Raw genomic sequence first — 19,550 nt, forward strand, 5'->3', positions numbered from 1 at the left:
AATATTGTATCGTTTAATTGTGAAAATGCAATAATAATGCACCATATAATACTGTATTGCATCAAATTGATAATGCACGTGAACACATGAATGTGCTATACGCCTATGCAATAACAGTACAACTAAAATTGTATTAAGACGATTGTAAGTAAAAATTTTGATAAAATAAAATGTTTTTTTCTTTTCTTTTTTGATTCATAAGTTTTTGGATTTTTTAGAACAATGGTTCGGTCCATTGATCAGAGTCATAGTTATGTATAGGTCTAATACCATATAACAATCCTTAACGTGTGCAAATAATGTTAGTTAGTATAAAAAAATCTATCAACTAATTTTATGTTTCAGATATACATTACAGGACCTGTGGTTATTATAATAATAGTAATAGTAATAATAAATGGGCAACACCCCTCATGGACAAATTTTTTTCAAATAGGAACGAAATAAATAAGAGATTGTGTCTCGCCATACATTCAAGAACACAAACTTAGCTTATTTCACTAATGTAAATCGAATAGAAAGTTATTATATTATCAAACAATCTTGTTCATTGTTCAGACGACACACCAAGTTTAGCAGCAAAAAAAATTATTTTTTTACAGATCTAAATTCCAAAATTCAGTTATTTTTTCTCTCGATTATCTTTCCTCTACTTTAAAAAGCGCGAATGAACTCTGTTATTTTTACAATATTAGAAATCAATGATCATCAAAGTGACATCTCAAATAGCGTATTACTATTAATATTATTATTATTATTATTATTATTGTTATTATCATCATCATCAAAATTGACCAAGATAGTGGTGAAGCTGATTCTAACGCTTGTACTGGGACAGCCAAAATCGATTTGAATACGAGCAAAGATAATTTTGGCGGATTCTCTAATGCATGATTTACCTAATAAAGTTGACACTTTTGACTTGCAAGATAGCCCTAAAGCAGAATTTCAGGTGAATGACAATTGAGATAACGTTTTTCATTGACCTTATTTCTTAAATAATGATACATATTAGTAAATTATCTTCAAGTGCAAGTTCACCAGTTGATCGAGACCTATTACATAGTAGTTATATTAAATAACGAGTCATTACCAAGGTATTAATATATTATACGTATGTTTAGCGAGTGTTGCATATGTCGACCGTGAACTGCTGATATCTTCTATTTAGGCAGTGAGTTGAATTTATTTCAACACTTTGGAAAAAATAAAAAATTACGAATCTAAGACTTGGAGGCAATTTGCAAATTAGTTTCAGGACTATAGAAATAGCGCCGACAATTACGATGACGACGATGATATAATATTAATCTGAAAACGATAAAGGTATGAAAAGATTATCTATTTCGTCAAAATATGATTAATCCACCTAACATTATAAAGAAATAGTGTTATTCGTAGCTGCTAAGTAACATTCAATAATCACAGTTCAACAAATAAGAGATACTGGCAGTTCGAAGGCCGTATCTATTAGTATATATCTATCAGAGATTCATCCTGAACCCTTGATTCAGGTGAATTGCTGGTTTACTGCCAAAGTACCTGCTCCCAGGCTAAGCATTAATAATTATTGTATGCACAAGAATAAACATTCTGTTAATTAAAGGTTGTTGCATAGAGGCATTACTAAATATTGAAGAAAGTTAAAAATAGACAGATGTACTAGTTCGAAGCAAATTTTTAATTATTGAAAGCAAAAATTGACAGTAAACCAACCAGATAACAATCCTTATATTCATACAACATCAATTATTTAACCCCTATCGATTAAATTTAGGCATGTTGAATACACGAAAGAAAAAAATATATGTATGATCTGATGTTAAAAACTTCAAAACATTTATTGTTATATCTGAAATACGTGGCAGGTATGATTATAGTATATTATGAAGAGTGCGGTGCAAAATGTTTTTGTTTTAGGTGTGAGTGAAGAAAAAAATTGAATAATAATTAGTTGAGCCTCGGGTAAATAATGGAAATCTCACACTCTTCATTAATTCCAATATCCCTAGGCGTTATATATCATGTCATGTAAGGGTCAGTATTTTTTGTCAACATCCGATATTGGGTGTTCTAGTTATAAACGAAGTAATAGACCTTTCCAACCAACAATATTTCACACAGTGTATAGGTTATTTATGAAGATTACAAGACTTTGTCTCCTACTCTCCATTTAAAACAAATGTTCATTCAATTGTAAATTATGTATAGATAGTTTATGGAAGGCGCAAGCATTGCATGGGTTTTTCATTTTTATGACTTACAGTTTTTTCATGCAGTTCTTCTTGAAATAAAATAAAGTTGACAAATGCAGCTAAATTTGAAATAATTGAAATTGATTATTAAAAAACTATATTATTGTTCATTTTTAGCAGCAAGTGTTATTTGAATTCATTGGAATTTCGTTATGCACTGTTTTGAAATCAAATGCATCGCATGTTTCTGATTTCTGATTCGTGAATTAGTTTTTTTTCTATTACATAGACTGCAGGCTCGTTTGGAAGTTGTATTAATCACATCAAGATATGACATAGATTGCAAAGAAAAAGAGCCACTTTTATAACAATAATAGATGTCTCTATTCAATAGCACTAGTAATAATAATAGTTAATTAACTATCATTGAGCAAAAAAAGATCGAGAAATAGACGTTAATTTAAAAAATATAAATACTGATTCGTATCATGTTGTAAAATAATCTAAGCAGTTGAATGAGGCCATAATTGTACAAGATACTCTAGTCCCATTTTGTATCGCAGAAGTCCAGTAGATGAAAGTAAAGATGATTGAAGGACAACATACACATTCCACAAATTCGTTCGTAAGAGCAGACACTGATAAAAACCAGATCTATCTGCTTAAACAGAATGATGGAGAACTCTTGTGATGATGCTCTTCTAGAGGTAGTGCTAAACTTTACAGAGGCAGTGCAAATGATAGAACCTGACTCTATCTCTGAGCCAGAAGCAATTCTTCCTCAACTAAATAACAAGGACTTCATCAGGATATTCTGAAGAGAACCATCAATCCTATTAAGATTATTAAGCATCCTTGTGAAAAAAAAAAATTACTTGGAATCAAAAAGTTGGATGTCAGATGATTATAAAGGAGGATCCTATTGTGATAAATTACGAGAAAATTAGCCAAGCGAACATTTGATCAAAATATTATCATTTCTGGTGTCAGATCTAAAGACATCATGGCAAGACCTGAGAAAATGTACACCACTCCAATAAGAGAGAATGGATTACGCACATGTGTTATGCTTCCGGTAACTTTTAAGAAACAGATCGGAGGGATGATTTCTAATGAGGAAACACAAGTCGAAGAAAAGAAACACGTAGTAGATTTTGAGCTTAATGTAGATCAGTATCTATCAATCTTTGAAAGAGATTTCACTTATGTTTCATCAGTTCTCAAGACAAACAAAGATGTCATAAGGTTTGAAGGAGATAGTTGAAGAACTATTAGCTGAAGCTGAGAACGTACATATTGTAATTGCTAATATGTGAGATAGTGCAAGCATTTCATTACACTACGGATAAAAGAAGATCCTTCCTTACATAAGATTCTCGCTCAGCTCAATAAAGCATCGGAAGTCATAATAGAACACATCATCCAAAGTGAGCAACCATAACTGTAACAGTTCAATAAGATGCCTTCCTAGGCCATGTTTCGAAGTATCCGTCAGTCAGTGATCGACAATTAGTTTACAGACCATTTAGTTTATGAGCCCATACACACGTCACATAGCTCGTATAGAAAGATTTTGAGACTACTTTTAAGGTCAGTTTCATATGAAGAGTAGTAAAAAAAAACATTTGGTGATACAACTCCTGAGAAGCTTATGTAGCAACCGTAAAGTCAACATTTGACAAAATATGAGAAAGAAGTTGAATTGCAAGAGTTTTGTTAATATTAGCTAATTAGAAAGACAAAATATGTTCTTAGAGTTTGAGAGTATTATAAAATAATTCGTACATTCTTATGAAAAGGAAAATACGCAACAGATTTAAAAACTATAAACGAAATTGTCGAATGTGAATTCTTCCCGTATTCAATAATGATGTGTGTTACTTAGTAAAAACATGATCGAAGTAAAACTTTTCAATCCGAAATACGAGACTTTTGCGACATGATCTTTCAAAAAAATTTCAATATATCAATAAAAACTCATGTTACTGATCACCTACATTTGGTGATATTTTGAGCTTGAGATACACATACTTGCTAATTTGTGCTGTGATTTAGCTATTGAAAAAAAATTGTAATGATATCAATAACTTGAAGATTCTACCTTTCCTTTTACGATTTTAAAAACATTTTTGTACCTCTTCCAATGATTTATACTAGTTCAACTGAAAGACATGACGTTCACATGAGTTTTTGTAAAGAATTGTAATACCTTGTTTTTAAGATCTGTTGTTCATCCGCTTATTTCCCATGTACCGTACAACATTCAAAAATTGAAAAAAAAAAAATACAATGCTGAGCTGTGCACGTTCCCTAATATATAAAAATGAATAACCGGTTTGGTATATTAGGATTGTTCAAATTATGCTTTAGAGATATCCATCGGCGAGCCAGCAGATGTGTTTGTTGCTGGACACGGAATTGGAGTGCCACCAGTGTTTATAATTGTTGGCGGTATTGCTGGTTTTACGAAACGATCTGATGTGCGTCTACCAGTTGGTGCAACAATATGACCCTAGAATTGATTATCCACTTATTTATATGTCATTCACTTCTAATGACTTATTTTAAAAATTCATCTGGAAACATAAGCCCGACTACGTTGAACAGTACATTATTGAAATGGAGGAACGATCTTCGCTATTTGTTCAAAGTTTTTCAGAGGTTTATTTACAGTTCAGAAACAACACAATATTCAAACGAGGTATTAAAAAATAAATATAAATTAAAATACTGAATATGAAAAAGAAATATACTCAAATGTCATTAATATTATGAAAATATTGCAACCATATCGGTTTAACCTGGAAGTTGCAAATTGAGTCATTTTTGTCCATGCAATGAAACATATTCTTTGCATTTCCCTCTGGAAATTGTGAAAGACAAGTATATGAATTTATCCCTCAGTAAATAATTCAAATTATAAGTTTAAAATTTTTCAGATTTATTTGAGTAACGACCCAGTGTGCAGTTTGTTTTATGAAAAACATATTGTGTAATTTTAGGGTCAATTCCGATAAAATTTCACTTACCCCAGATGGTGGAGATGAACTGGCAAATGGCAATACAGTGGGCTGGCCACAAGCGTAACATCGATTTGCATTGAAACTGTCACGTGAGGTTGATCCCACTATATTGATACCTACAAAGTTTGTATTGTGAGAAAAAACAAATTGAAATTAAATGATCACCAGGACTTGACAAAAAGTCTGATGTCATGGGATAATGCAAGATTAATCATGAAATGCAACTACAGTGCACTCTCTCGATAGTACTGCTACGGTACAAGAGGGGAAGTGATTTTCTGCGAATCTGAGCCCCCCTACCAGTCACCCACGACCGTGCAAGACGTTGCGTTGCTGCGTGGCACTATTGAGAATTGTGCTTAACAGAAAAGCTTGGGCTAGGCAGTGGGGGACAGCAACCGAGCCTGAAAGCGAGGAAGCAGCACCATAAAGAACCTGCACTGTGATGAGACAAAAATTGGCTTGATTTTCAATTTAATAGAATAATGAAGGGGTGTTTCAAGGAATCAACGTGGCAACAACATTCGAAATGATTTAGTAATATCTGAAATCACACTGAAGTCAGTAGTAATCATTGGTAGTTATGAGAAAACTGAAATTGATAATGAAAAAAAAATATAGGACTCTTGTTCAAGACAATCTATTGCAAAACATTAACACCTGAATCAAGCTGCGTGATGAAGTAACCAAAGGTTAGTAAAACTTTTGAGTTTTCCTCCACGTTTATTGGTAACATAGTTTTCTCGCAGCGCACTCTCGAAATAGAAAAGCAAAGAATTTTCTATTGCTTGTTATTATTATAATTAATGGTACCATTCTTACTAGCACTGAAGTATAATAATACTGGAACACTTCCCGTAACGCAGCGTTGCCCGGGAGAGTGCCGCCGCGAAGAATAGAAAATTGGGAGGATTCTGTCTTTTACAGATACTTGTTTTTTATTGGCATAGAAATAGATAGAGTAGGGGGGGATTCCATCTCTTTTTCACTAATGGGGAGCATATTACTATCTTTGTTCAACCTTTACGGCATATACGTGATAGTGGGGATACACTGGGGACACGTTTTTTGTACACGGTGCATGTTTCAGTACTATTATACTTCAGTGCTTACTAGTCAATTTTATCTTGAACATTTATTTTTGTTACTGTGGTAAAAGAATGTCATAAGTTCTCAAATAAGAAAGTGGAAGGGGAAACTTGTGTCAGCCGACTGTTAGAAATCATGAGAAATCATTTAATCGAAGTAAAATTTATTCGACAAGCAATCTCGGATCATCACTCCATAAAATGTAAGTAATCATGAAATATGAAATCATAGTGTTACTTTTTTCGCAGTGAATCACCCCTAGGGAATAATGATGCCGAAAGAAGATCTAACCGGCTTAAAGATAAATGGGCCTCACCATCTGAATAAAAAGTTGAGAGGGAACAAAAAAAAACCGTTCGAAACATCTTTAGGAATGTTATTTACGCCAATGATAGTGAACACAATGAAACAATATCCTTACGATGTAAAGAAATGAATCTGAGAAAATTTGAATAACGCAAGCTAAGTTATGAACAATTTGGCAAAAAGTTTTATTATTAGAATGTTCGAAATGCTTGAACTCCATAGACTTGATCCGATTCTATTGTTTTAGGTTCATTTTGCTCACTGACTGGATTTCCTTAAATTGTCTAAAAAGCATTCAAGAGATCTTACATTACACTATATTTATACCGCGCAACGGTAACTGGTGACATATATCTATCCTGCCATACTTTTACAAATTTATTTTTTACACCTGCTGGGAAAGTTTGGTATTCAAAGACCGTGGAGTGTGAGTAGAGTCCCAGTTTCGAACAGTGCGGTGTGACGATACTCATGCATCCATGAAATGCTTAATTTTGAATGCTAGTATTTTCTTTGTCAAATGCGCACTTTTAATAATTCAATTTTATATACTTTATTGTTGATCATAGGTTACCTAACCACAATTTTCTCTGTTGTCAGTGTCTCCTTCGATACTTCACTAATTAAGCTTTCCTTTAGAGATGTCGCAAAAAATAGTGTGTGTCATACATGCCAATAGGCGATATCTGACTTGTGTGATTATAGCAATTGTTGTGGCTTGTACTGAAAACTTCGTATGACGGAAATTGCTCGCTTTTCACACTCGTAACAGAATATACTATTTATCCACTCTGGAAATGACTGGTGTAAATTTTTTTCAGGAAATCTTTGGAGATCTTTACAGTGACGAAAGTAAGCCCAGACATGAGAATCAGATTAAAAATACTTGTTCTATTTTCACGTGGATTAAGGATTCTATTACGTAGTAGGAATGTTGTTTTATTTGTATTCACTATCATTAACACAATAATATTGCTGAAGCTTTTTAAACTTATTTTTCGTTTTTTGGCTAAATTTGACACAGGAGGTAGGGTTTATTGATCCAGAACTGTTAGTGGTTAACAATGATGTACTCTGAATTTTTGTGGTTGATTAAAGTATTCCAATAGCAAACAAAATTATAGATCAATGCTATATTCAACCATAAATTCGCTATTTTCTACACTTGAATAGATAATTAGGTTCCATTCCAGGAATCAAACTTGACCGATCGGAATTTCAGGTACATTTACGGGGAATTAGATTTTTTTTTTTAACTTTTACCTGGGCTCAGAGGTCGAGAAGAGCTTGGTGAAGGATTGTAGGGAATTGGACTAGAAACTGTGCGATTCCTGATGTTTCCTCCAGACATCACTATCTCATTATAATGTCGTTCTTCTTCCATCTCAAGACTGTAATAAATAAAACATGTAATTTCTTTTTACGGGATTTCGATTTTTTCTCTTGGCCCCAGAAATGATTTTTCAGCTCATAATTATATTTTTTAGTGCAAAAGTGGTATTTAAAGGAACAGAATGAATTAAAATAGGTAATTTTGATTAAATAGATAGATAACAGTCTTTTTATCTTGAGTTTTTGAAAAATCTTCTTTATATTTATGAGCAATTAATGACTCGTCACTTGAGCACAATGTTGAACTTGTTGTCAAGTGGTATACAGACAATGAACTACGTATGCCAGTATAAACATTAGTGTATCGAAAAAAAATAATATACTCAGATTTGATGTTTCATGAAGGTGCAACAATTCGGAGAGCACCGCGCAGTATCTGTTTTTTGTAAGCTTTACCAAAGAATCGAATAAGTCAAATTTGGAGAAGGTAGGAAACTATACAATACCGAAGCAAAATGACAGCAGTGTGAATGGGTGCATTTCAGAGCTAATGACATTGACCTTCAAGATATGTATATAAATTTCACTTTCCTCACGATAATGCGAAATTTTTCATTTGTAAAAATATTTAAATGGATTTTGCACCATAATCTACATGACCTGAAATTCTGAAAATATACAAACGTGTTCCTCATTTAATATCCAATAAAACCTGAAATTTTGATTGTGGAGAAACAATGAGTATATGTAAAACATAAGGAAATCTTGTTTATTTATTAACTTTAAAATGAACTCTATGTGGACCCTCTATGATAAATAGGTCTAGCAATGTAAGTGTTTATTGATCACCATGCGCGGCCATTCTGCAGATTTCTTTAAGTGTTCGTTAGCCACCTATATTTTCACTCAAGCTATTGGCCAGTTAGGAACAATTTTTCTTAGCCTGTTTTTTACCCACTTAGGAGTGAGTAAATTCTAAAAAAAATTGAAGTAAGGAGTTTGAGGTTTATTTTTGATATTCCGATAGTCAGAATAATAAAATATTTTAGGGGCCTGAGGCCACGTTCATGCACCACTCTCAAGATACGGAGGAAGGAAAAAGCACGAGTTGAAGAATTTGTCCTAGGTGACCAACGGAGGGTTTAATTCACGACTGCATATAATTACGAAAATGGGGCAATTCTCTCTGTTTAAAGACACGAACTTTCATAGAATTAGGAAACAGAACCGTTTCGAGGGTGTGAGGTTTGACATAGAATTACACATATGTAGCTCTATGAGTGTTTGCTTTGAATTTCATAAGCACATGAATCTATAAAATATTCAATGGCATCGACTACAATAAATCAAATATTTACCTTGACTCTGACTCAGAAAGATGTCTGCACAGCGCTTCACGTCTTTCAACTTCCAACTGCAGTTTCCTCTGAAGCCTTAAATTCTCTTCGCGAACTTGTTTTTCTTCATTCACATAACGCTTCATCTTTTCAGTATCTGTTGGTTAAGAATGTGGACATGAGCATCACGAATTCTATTGACACGTAAGAGTGTATAATAATTTCTTTTTGAAAAGTGAAAGTAGTGATGGTTAATTTTAAAAAGTCACTAACTGTGGGTGTGCTATTGCACGTGAGAAAAAAGAGAACATTATGTAACATTGTTTTACAATCATTTTTACAGAGTGCAAACTATACCTTGAAATTAACCCTTATAACTACACCCCTCCTGCGTATAATCTTTTGTCGTATAGCGTCTCAGATATGAGACACCTTTTTTGAATCAGTTAATCAAGATTTATATTCAATTTTTGACTTCTAAAATGATGTTAATGTTGTATAAGGGATTAAAATGATTTTGCAAATATAGTCAGTGCTATAAATAAAGTGTTGTAAATGCCTGATTTTACAGATTGAATGGAATTGTGGAAAGGTCATGGGGATTAGAAAAGTGGAACTCTTGATCTTGGGTGTTCAGGATCGCTAAAAATGAATCCGACATCAAAATGTAAAAATTCAAGATGGCAGATCTAATATGGCGGACTGAATACATAAAAATTGATTCTCTTAGCCAGCCCCCTGTCACTCCGTGTTTCAGAAAACGAGTCTATCTTGTCACACTCGGCAGAGAGCGCTAGTAGTACAGTTGCACGGTTTGCGCGATTACCTTTACGGCCTTTACAGAGTGCCTTTACGGCCTTTACAGAGTGCAACCCGTGCAACTGCACTACTAGCGCCTTCAATAAGAACTAAAATTATGTGACATACTAGGTTACTCTTTTTACTTGTTCGCTCGATCTAGTTGCAGGGGGCTGCTCTTAGCTTATATTAGATCTGCCATTTTGAAGTTTGAAAATTTCTCAGATTCGACCCTATTTTTGAAATGAGTGACCTTAAGAATTTTTATACAGGGTGAGTTTTTTACCTTGAGACATCGAAATATCTCAAGAAATACGCATTGTACCAAGCAATGTTCATAACAAAAACTGTTCGATATTGAGAAGGAAAACTAACCCCGTAAAATTCAACCCCCCACTCCAACCCCTAAGAGCGTGAGGGGTAGTAATTTCGAAATCTTAAATGGAAACCCTTAATTTTTATTGCAGATTCATATTTTTCATGTGGAACTCACAAGTTTTATTGAAATTTTTTTTTCGATCCAATACAGATGGCGCTGTAATTGCAAAAAATCAAATTTTTCATTATTCCAAGACATGCGCTTTAAATTGAAGATGAGGAAGTATGTGTTGAACGTTTTCAGGGATACAATTCGAAAACTATTGGTTTGCTTGTTTTAAGTGATCTTTTACATCAAGTACTCAAAATGGTGACCTTCCACTTCAATGCATTTGTTGATCCGCGCTTTGAATGTTTGTACACAACTGAGAAGTGTCTCCGGTGTTATTTGTGCAAAAGCATTTCTGATGCGCTGAATCATGTTCTCACGAGTCTTTGGCACTTCTTGATAAACTTCACTCTTTTTCAATTCTTCGTACTTCTGCATCTTTGATTTAATGCGCATGTCTTGGAATAATGAAAAATTTGATTTTTTGCAATTACAGCGACGTCTGTAATGGATCGAAACAAAAATTTCCAATAAAACTTGTATATTTTCGTATGAAAAATTTGAATCTGCAATAAAAAATAGGGGTTTTCATTTAAGATGTCGAAGTTACTGTCCCTCAGACTGTGAGGAAAAATGTATTCTTCAAAGGGATAACACTGGTGTCACTCCGGGGTTGCTGGAGACCCCACATCAAAAATTATAGTGCAGAAACGGATTTAAGGATTTAAGGCGGTCCTCTAGTTTCTCGGGTCGAAAAAATCGATTTTTTTTTTTTTTTCATAAATCACATCTACAACATGTGTAGAAAATGTGTGCCAAAGGATTTTCCGATATTCGAAGTGGTTCACAAGTTATGGCCCTGGAACGGAGCAGGAGCGCGCGCCGGGCTGCTCCGAAAGCCGAGCGGCGCTGACCATTGGATTGATATCCCCAAATCTAACTGCTACCTGAACCTTTTGTGAATTAGGCCCGAGTAAAGGGGAGCCGAGACCGTTGACAGACGCTTTTGAATATTGACTAAGACGCCGTGAAGTTTTAGTTCAGTCTTGCTGTGGCAGTTGCGAAGCGTACTATATTTTCTCTTGCGAGTCGCACGTAGCTGATTTTTTCGATCGACCTAAAAAGCGAAAATTCGCAGGCAACCGACACACTTTTGAACAAGACAAGTCGTTTACATCGGCGTCAGCGACGAAACTTCGTCAAAATAAAAATTTTGAAGTGAACGTTGAACAGACTGTTTTGTATTGTATTTTGAATTTTGTAAGTGTATTTTCAACCATTTCTTCGGCTGTTATTTGTAAAGAGTGCAAAAGTACGGTGACTTTCCATCAACGTGATATACGAGGACTGGGCTTTAAAATTTCTATGGCGTGCAAGTGTGAGAAAGAAAAAGAAATAGATTCATGCCCAAAAATCTGGACTTTTGCTCCGAAGCACCTCCATTCTGGGCCAAAAGTGGTTGAAATCGCCACGTTTCTCGCTGTCATAATCTTCAACGAAGGATTCGAAGCTATCCTGAAGACCTTGGAAACCATGGGAGTGAAAATCGGCCCACAAGCTAAAGGATATGTTCAACAGCGTGATAGCTCTCGGATCGACCGTTCAGAAAGGCGCACGAGCGATGTTGTAGAACAGGCCCGAATCGCGAAAAGAGAAGACAGAGCAGCTCTGCGTGACCTCCAAGAAGAAGAGGAAGGCCTATTGTATGGTCCAGGCATAGCAGATTGACGGTGAGATGGAATTTTTAGTATAAATCACATGCGCGAACTTTCAAACGCGTTTTTCTCGAAACACCATTTTTCGAAACGGTAACCACGATATTTCAGAAACTATTGCACCGATCTTGTTCAAATTTATACAGCATCTTTAATATGTTATAAGCCAGCGATTGAACTAGAATTATCATGATTGCTTCGATAGTTTTTTTCGTACGAGCGAAAAACCTAAGAAAAAATGAGTAAAAAATAGAATGTAATTTTCAAAAGTGTATAAAAATGTCAATTTTTGTAATTTAAAATTCATTCTAGTTCAATCGCTAGTCTTGAATATGAAGATTAAAATGCCGTTTGGTTTTTTGATTTCAGATAAGCAGAACAGCCGCAATCTTGGTTACCGTCAAGCACCTCTTCTACTTGATGTCTTCCTGTCGGCCACTATAGCTGCTATTCTATTATATATTTTGACTTCAAAAAATTTGTAAAGCTCATTTAAATGTTGATAAAGATTATGCAAAAACAATGAGATTGATTATTTCGATGCTTTGCCCGTAAAAAATTGTTGAAAAAGCCATAAAAAAACAGCCGAGAAACTAGAGGACCGCCTTAAATAACTTGAAATATTGTTGGGATACTCTTTAACTATTATATTTCATGGTCAATTAGTTGTTATTAAAAAAAAAAATCCGAAAACAAAGAAAAATACTGGAAAAAGGATCATTCTACTCAAAAAATCATTACTAAATGAATTTTCAATATCTTCAGCTGAAAATTGACTGAGTAACTCAAGAGACAGGCACTTACATCAAAAAATATGGAGATACTGCACCACGAGAAAAAGGTGCTTATTTGAGTAAGTGAAGTTTAATTTTTGGAAAAAGAATGAATTAACGATATTTATTATATTTCATGACTTATCTCAGATCAAATTAGATTATGACCTGTGATATAGAACAGTGAACATGCCGGGGGATCATTTAGACGTTGGTGTGCAGTATAAGGTTTAACAGGCTGGCAATACGCTACTTCAAATTCGACGTCTGGAACTTGTTTTTGACCTATTGCAGTAAAATATTCAGTTTTTACTAATTTTTTCCTATAAGGTCCAAATAATATCAAGGAGCTTCACATAAGTAAATTCAAAAACTGTGCTCCTTTAATTCTCAGTAAAATTTGAAATTATATTTTGAAAATTTAATATTGTGAAAAACGATTATATATTGAATTTGAACAATGACTGACTGAGAGCAAATCCAGATTTTGGGAAATTATGTCGTATTCTTTTTAGGAAACTTTTTTTATTGATTGCGTTATCTGTGTACGGGATCTAAAAATGACTGATTAAGGAATTTTAATAAGAGTGAAAAATTGATGCAATATGAGCAATTGTATCAAATTTTTGGTAATATGGTTTATTTTACTTCATCTTGTACCACAGCAAAGGCACACTGAAAAAAATGGTGAAGCTCTCTATTATTTTTCAAGATTTAAAAAAAGTTCAACAAGATAAAAATACTTTCATTGATCCCACCTGTTCGATTTTGAAATTTAATATTAAATGCTTTCAGAATTCTCAAAAAATACGAAAAAAATAAGGAAAGTGACTCGCTATCAGCTGTAATATTAAAGCTTTAAAGTTAACTGTGAATACCTTATTAATGTAAGCAAGAGAGCTTTCATGCAAAAGCAAAAATGAGCCACTTACGTTCTTGCTGTGATATTAGAAGCGTGTGTCTTAGTCTAGCAACTTCACTTCTCAAAGTTTGAATATGTGTACTCAAGTTGGTAGCAGTGTCACCGTTGTTGATATCCCTAGGTGAAGTTGGGTCCGATACAGGCTGATCTAATTTAATTTGTAGCATTCTCTTTTCGGCTTCAAGCTTGTCCATTCGTTTCCATAATTTGTTAACTAAGGCTTCTTGTTCCTGTTCCAATGTATTTTCCAATTCAACTTTTTCCCTACGCAGTTGTTCCAAATTACTCTGCTTGGCCAGAGTTTCAGCTTCAAGTTTTTCTATTTTGCGCATTAGTTTGTTCACCAGGCATTCTTGCTCTTGTTCCAATGTTTGCTCAAGACGGCACTTTTCTTGGCGCAGCTGATTCAACTTCCGAGACAGATCGTTTGTCAGACATTCTTCTTCCTGCTCATAGTGATGGGCCAATGTTTCTTTCTCCTTCTTCAAGGCCTGTATCTTCTTCAATAATGTATTGCTAATAAATTCTTCCTCTTGTTCAGCTTTGGCTTGCTAAAATCACAAAGACCCATTATGGTCAGAATTAATCGCATTTCAAGAACTTGTGATGGTGGGTAGCGACAGTTTTGCTCAAACAAAATTCCCTAACTGACTTTTCTTATAAGAAAATTCAGAATTCCCTGATCTTTTTCCATAAAACTTTGGTAATGTTGGGTGGCTTTGATGACTAAAGGCTCTAGAAATTTTCACCTTCAGTATACAAATTTTAATTCGAAAACACATAGTATTGCTTTGTTCCACAGAAATGATTAAAATTAAACAATGCCATTTCCAAAAGTTAGCTTAGCTAAATTTAGGGAGCATAGTTGAAGTTTGAAAATATTAAAAAAAAAAAAAAAAAAATTACGTCGTTCTACTTAAATATAACAATCCAAGCGGAGACAGACAGAATCTGTTGTCGCAGCAATCTCAGACACAGGTAGGCCATGGTTATCAAAATCAAACAACATCAATGTGCACTGACAATGATGACTTTTAGGTTTCCTAAGTACGGAAAATAATAAACATGCTGAAAATATCCATTCTATAAACTTGATAAACCTGAGAGGCTCACAATTAGGCTCAAATTCCGACTATGACAAAAAAAGAAAAAGAAAAAAGGTGGATAACGATAGGCCAGTACAACTCATTACCAGTCAGCTGAGACTTAAATTTTTAGAAAAAAAAACAACAATAAATACAAACTTCAGAAAAACTGGTAAACAAGGAAAATGAATCATCCTATTAATTCTGAAAAAACTGCTCAATGTGGAATATTTTGTTAAGTTTGAACATGGAATTGTGATGCGAAAAACCTAGATTACCTATCTAGACCTTTACTACCCAAACGATGACTTACTTTAGCCAAACGTTTTATTATTCGGAGAACGAATAAAAAAAAAAAAAAAGAATCTATTAATCAAATAAAGCAAGTCACGTTTTGGATAAGGGAGCGTTTGAGAAATAAAGGCTCAGATAAGAAAGTTTCTACTGTATTTTCCTAACTTTTGTCACTCTCTGTCTTCGCTGTCGACTGAAGATTTATAGGGACAGCTAGTCATGGGTATTTTTTGGCCTATAAAAATAGTTGTATATATAGTACAAATTTCACTGGCTCTCTTATGAGGCTTAAAATGTTAACAGAGTCAGTAAGGGTAGGAAATTTCTGTACCGAAGCTTCCCTCACCGTTCCTCACCCACATGTGCCAAGCTTCAAAATAACCCATTTAGCTCGCTGTCTTTAGCAATCTTCAGTCAGCGTCTCCATTGAATAACATCCTAGCAAAAGGGTGAGATTTATAAATTTCGCAATTTATCTTTAGGCTTGATAAATCACAATATGTTCAATTATATTACCACTATTGCTAAATTGTTTGTGGCATTGGTGAAGCATGATATTGAAAATGGAAATGTATCGAATTTTTAAAATATAATTGCTTTAGAAACTTTACCATAATGTTAACAATTCTTCAACATATTGTATTAGTCCACAGATGTAGAATTTGAAAAAATTCCATGTTACACGATAATAATAAAAATTATCTTGCACTGTCAACTTTACAGCCAACAGTTATGGGTCTTCTTCTAGAAATTACAGCACTGTATACTATTTAATGAAAGAGTAATCCTTCAGCTGAGAGATTATAGTTTTCTTGGACAACCTCAATTTCTACACTTTCATTTTTTACACATTAATACTGATACCTGTAATATTACCTAGTACCTATTTTACTGGGTGACAATGATTTTACAAATAATAGTCAGCGATTTTCCAAGAGAAAAAAATGAAAGTTTTGTATTAAGTAATATACATAGAATGTATGAAGCGGTGCCATGAAACAAAATTTTAAGTGCAATATTTTTTAATGAGATTGATAGTATATTGTATAAGAATGAGTTTATTTCTTGTATACTCAAAATTCCAGTCTTATATTTGAAATTCCAAAGTTCGTATGCTTTTTGGAATCTAAAAGATTGGTGTAAGAAATTCCCCGAGTATTCCCAGTTTTCCAGGATTTCCCTGTACGTACGAACCCTAAATTCCCTGACTTTTCCCTGCTGTAAGAAATTCCGCGTTTTCCCAGTTTTTCCTATACATACAAACCCGGCCAACATAGGATAGAAGAGTATCAAAGTGAACGGAATTGGTAAGAGAAGACAGGTAAGTACTAAGTATCTATGTATGTATAAGCACATAAGAATAATGGAATCACGATCACTTCATAGTGTACTTAGAAAGATCCAAATGACAAGACAAGTAGTTTCAGAATAAGAAAAATAAAAATTGAGATATGGCTTGCGGACATTTTCACTGGAGGTACATTGAAGGGACCAAATTTGAGAATAAGTGTGCGAATTACGACTTAGTATAAATGCGATGAATTTGTGTCCGATAACTGCAATTGATGTCATTCAGAGCAAAGAAACTCACAATGATGACAGACGCTTGCCGGAGTCCACGATTCTCCTCCTGCAGCGCCTTTACTCTCAGCTTGTAAGTTTCAAGCTCAACTTTCAGGACGCGATTATGTTGTTGAAGGGACTCTATCCTTTTTTGAAGTTGTTCCCGCGTTACTGGTGATGGGGGCATCATTATCGGCCCACCATCAATCGAGCTGCTGTCGCTCTCGGATGCGCTGTCGCGGTCAGCCATTTTTCCCAGACAATGGTAAGACCGTGTATATTATAGCAGGTAGCAGGTATCTAACATGTCCCGGGTAGGCAAAACTGGTTATATATTAACCGAAATAACGTTTTACGCGTCGCACTATCCTAACACTTCATTATTTTTCAAATAAAACAACGATATTCAAGAGTCTTTCTGACGCGTAAGCATGTGCTACTGTGAAGGACAGATCAGCTGTTGCCTTCTTTTTCTCCTTCCTTCGTATTGGCTATGCGGAACTGAGACCGGTACCCATGTGCCAATGTCGAAACTTTCTGGGCCAAACCAAACCTTCTCTAGTTAACAAAGGATTAGTTCAATCCCACAGTCAACGTTTTTCGCTAGGCACTAACACTACAATGAAAAAAAGTTAAACAGACAACCGGCGTAAATGGCGTTCCGGAATATTTCAAGTGATTGATCTACTTATGGAGGAATGAGACGTTGACTAAAGATTGCTAAAGACAGCCAACTAAGTGGGACATTTTGAAGCTTATGGGAACTCGGTGAGGCAAAGTGAGGAGAGCTTTGGTACAGAAATTTCCTACCGTTACCGACTCAATTAAGACGATACTATGTTCAAACCTTATCGATGACGTATTGATATTATTGTCAAAATCCACTGATGTGAAAATACTGTAGTCAGCACAATTTCCTATACAATACCGAACAAAAATAACCAGGAAAGGTTTTGTCCACGGGTTTTGTCGCACGCAACGTTGGTGCTAAAACTTATTGCTCGTGCTTGATTATAACATCCGATCGGAACGATCGTATGTTTACCGATTATTATGATTATATGCCACTCCTATCAACTAACCCAACTTAAAGTTGAGGTCCCATGCAAGGTCCCTAGATTATGCCTGGTGTAAACATACACTTTAAGTGGGGGGTCTTAAAGTCAGTATGTCCATGTCTGTTTGGGATAAATTGTGTACTCAGCTACACACAGTACTTTGATGACAAAAAATTATTTTGAGTTGGTAAGCCTGCAGCTGTATTGGGTTTAAAATGAGAACTGGTGGCACTTGAAAGTTAGAAAGCCTTGTAGCCATCAAACGGGGTAACGAGAAGAACTTAAGAACTGTCAGTTAGTGTTTATAACCTCAGTAATACAATATATGAAGCAATATAATGCAATGTTCTCCGTACTTTTATTCATTAATTAATAATCACCGATCTATATTTCATTTTCCATTTTTTGAATAGCTTATAATCAACATATCTCTCATCTGTAATTCGAAACGCATTTTGTTTGTTGCAAACCCTGGTGATACTTTAACATGGATTATATTTTCATATCAATTATTATTATAAATGTAATAATGTAATAAATGTAATAAATATGTACCAAACTTGGTTACGGCAAAATGCCGACCGAAGAAAAGAACAAAGAACGCGTTTAAACCATAGACTTACAAAGACAGACTGAGCGCTCTTATGAGCCACTTGAAGCAAACATTTAAAGGACAGAAATATGCCAGGAGCACTGCTTTCTCTCTCTGACAATATTTGTGGCGGGGATCGAGGCGGTAGAGGAGAATGAGGCGAAATTATGCGCCTATATCTATAGCTGTTCCACTTCCACTGCTCCGTTGTCTCCCACCATGACGCCGATTGAAAAGAGAGAGCAGTACTCCCGGTATATCTCTATCCTTTATATGTAATTGTCAGTGCCTCTTATAGGAGCGCTCAGTCTATCTTTATAAGTCTATGGATTGACCTCGAAATATATGCGTGCTTTTATTTATTTCGTGAACGTCAGGGCACTAAGGGCGCAACTCATTAAAGTTAAACCTCAAAAAATTGAGCAAAATTGGTCAAAACTGCTTAATGCGGTAATGTAAGTTTGATATTTTTTGGGCGAACGCGCATAGAAATTTTTGCTCACGTTATGGTGAGAAAAATTGGACACGCGTGTCTTGAGCTGTATAATCTAGGGACCTTGAGGATACATTTCAAGCCAGGAGTTCACCAAGTATGTACATACATGTCAACCATGCGTTCACGAATGTCCGCTAGGTTATCAATGTACGGTCAATATACTCGTAGTCAGAAGTAGTCAAGCAAAACTGTGAAATATTTTTTCGTATCCTGTTACATTCACTATGGCGATTTCTATACGATGTATAATTTTTGTTTTGAGCGATAGCAAGTAACGTGAGAATGAATAGAAATAGGGCAGGATGGAGAATATAGTGGTATTATGAGGAATGTGGAAGAGTTAACAGGTAGAGGTGGTCGAAGAAGATGAGGAGGACGTGTGGCGGAAGGCCGGACGTAACAATACGTTGCAAAGTTTCGCCATGACTCAAGTGACGAGCTTAAGCTTGATGACTCGTTGGTCAACAATGGAAGTCTCGTCCGCCTCGGTCCCCTTCGCGGCAAAGCTCTACATTGGCGCTCCCTTCTTGGCCTCGTGGATTTTC

The 19,550-nt window shown here is 34.9% G+C and overlaps 1 protein-coding gene across 2 annotated transcripts; it reads right to left on the reverse strand.

The window, feature by feature from the left end:
• Positions 1-17,557, reverse strand: LOC124175834 (coiled-coil domain-containing protein 6). Of its 2 annotated transcripts, none has more exons than XM_046556418.1 (6): positions 16,888-17,555; positions 13,928-14,468; positions 9,304-9,439; positions 7,877-8,004; positions 5,225-5,334; positions 1-4,707 (listed from the first exon to the last, which is right to left on the reverse strand). In XM_046556418.1, exons 1-6 carry the CDS (start codon positions 17,107-17,109, stop codon positions 4,555-4,557), a joined length of 1,290 nt encoding a protein of 429 aa, XP_046412374.1. In that variant the 5' UTR covers positions 17,110-17,555; the 3' UTR covers positions 1-4,554. The 2 variants fall into 2 exon arrangements, with proteins under 2 accessions (XP_046412374.1, XP_046412375.1); XM_046556419.1 differs by lacking the exon at positions 1-4,707 and adding an exon at positions 4,765-5,058 and having other exon boundaries at positions 16,888-17,557.
• Positions 17,558-19,550: the final 1,993 nt, after the last annotated feature.

This window comes from Neodiprion fabricii, chromosome 2 (assembly GCF_021155785.1).
Source record: "Neodiprion fabricii isolate iyNeoFabr1 chromosome 2, iyNeoFabr1.1, whole genome shotgun sequence".
Lineage (NCBI taxonomy): Eukaryota > Metazoa > Arthropoda > Insecta > Hymenoptera > Diprionidae > Neodiprion > Neodiprion fabricii.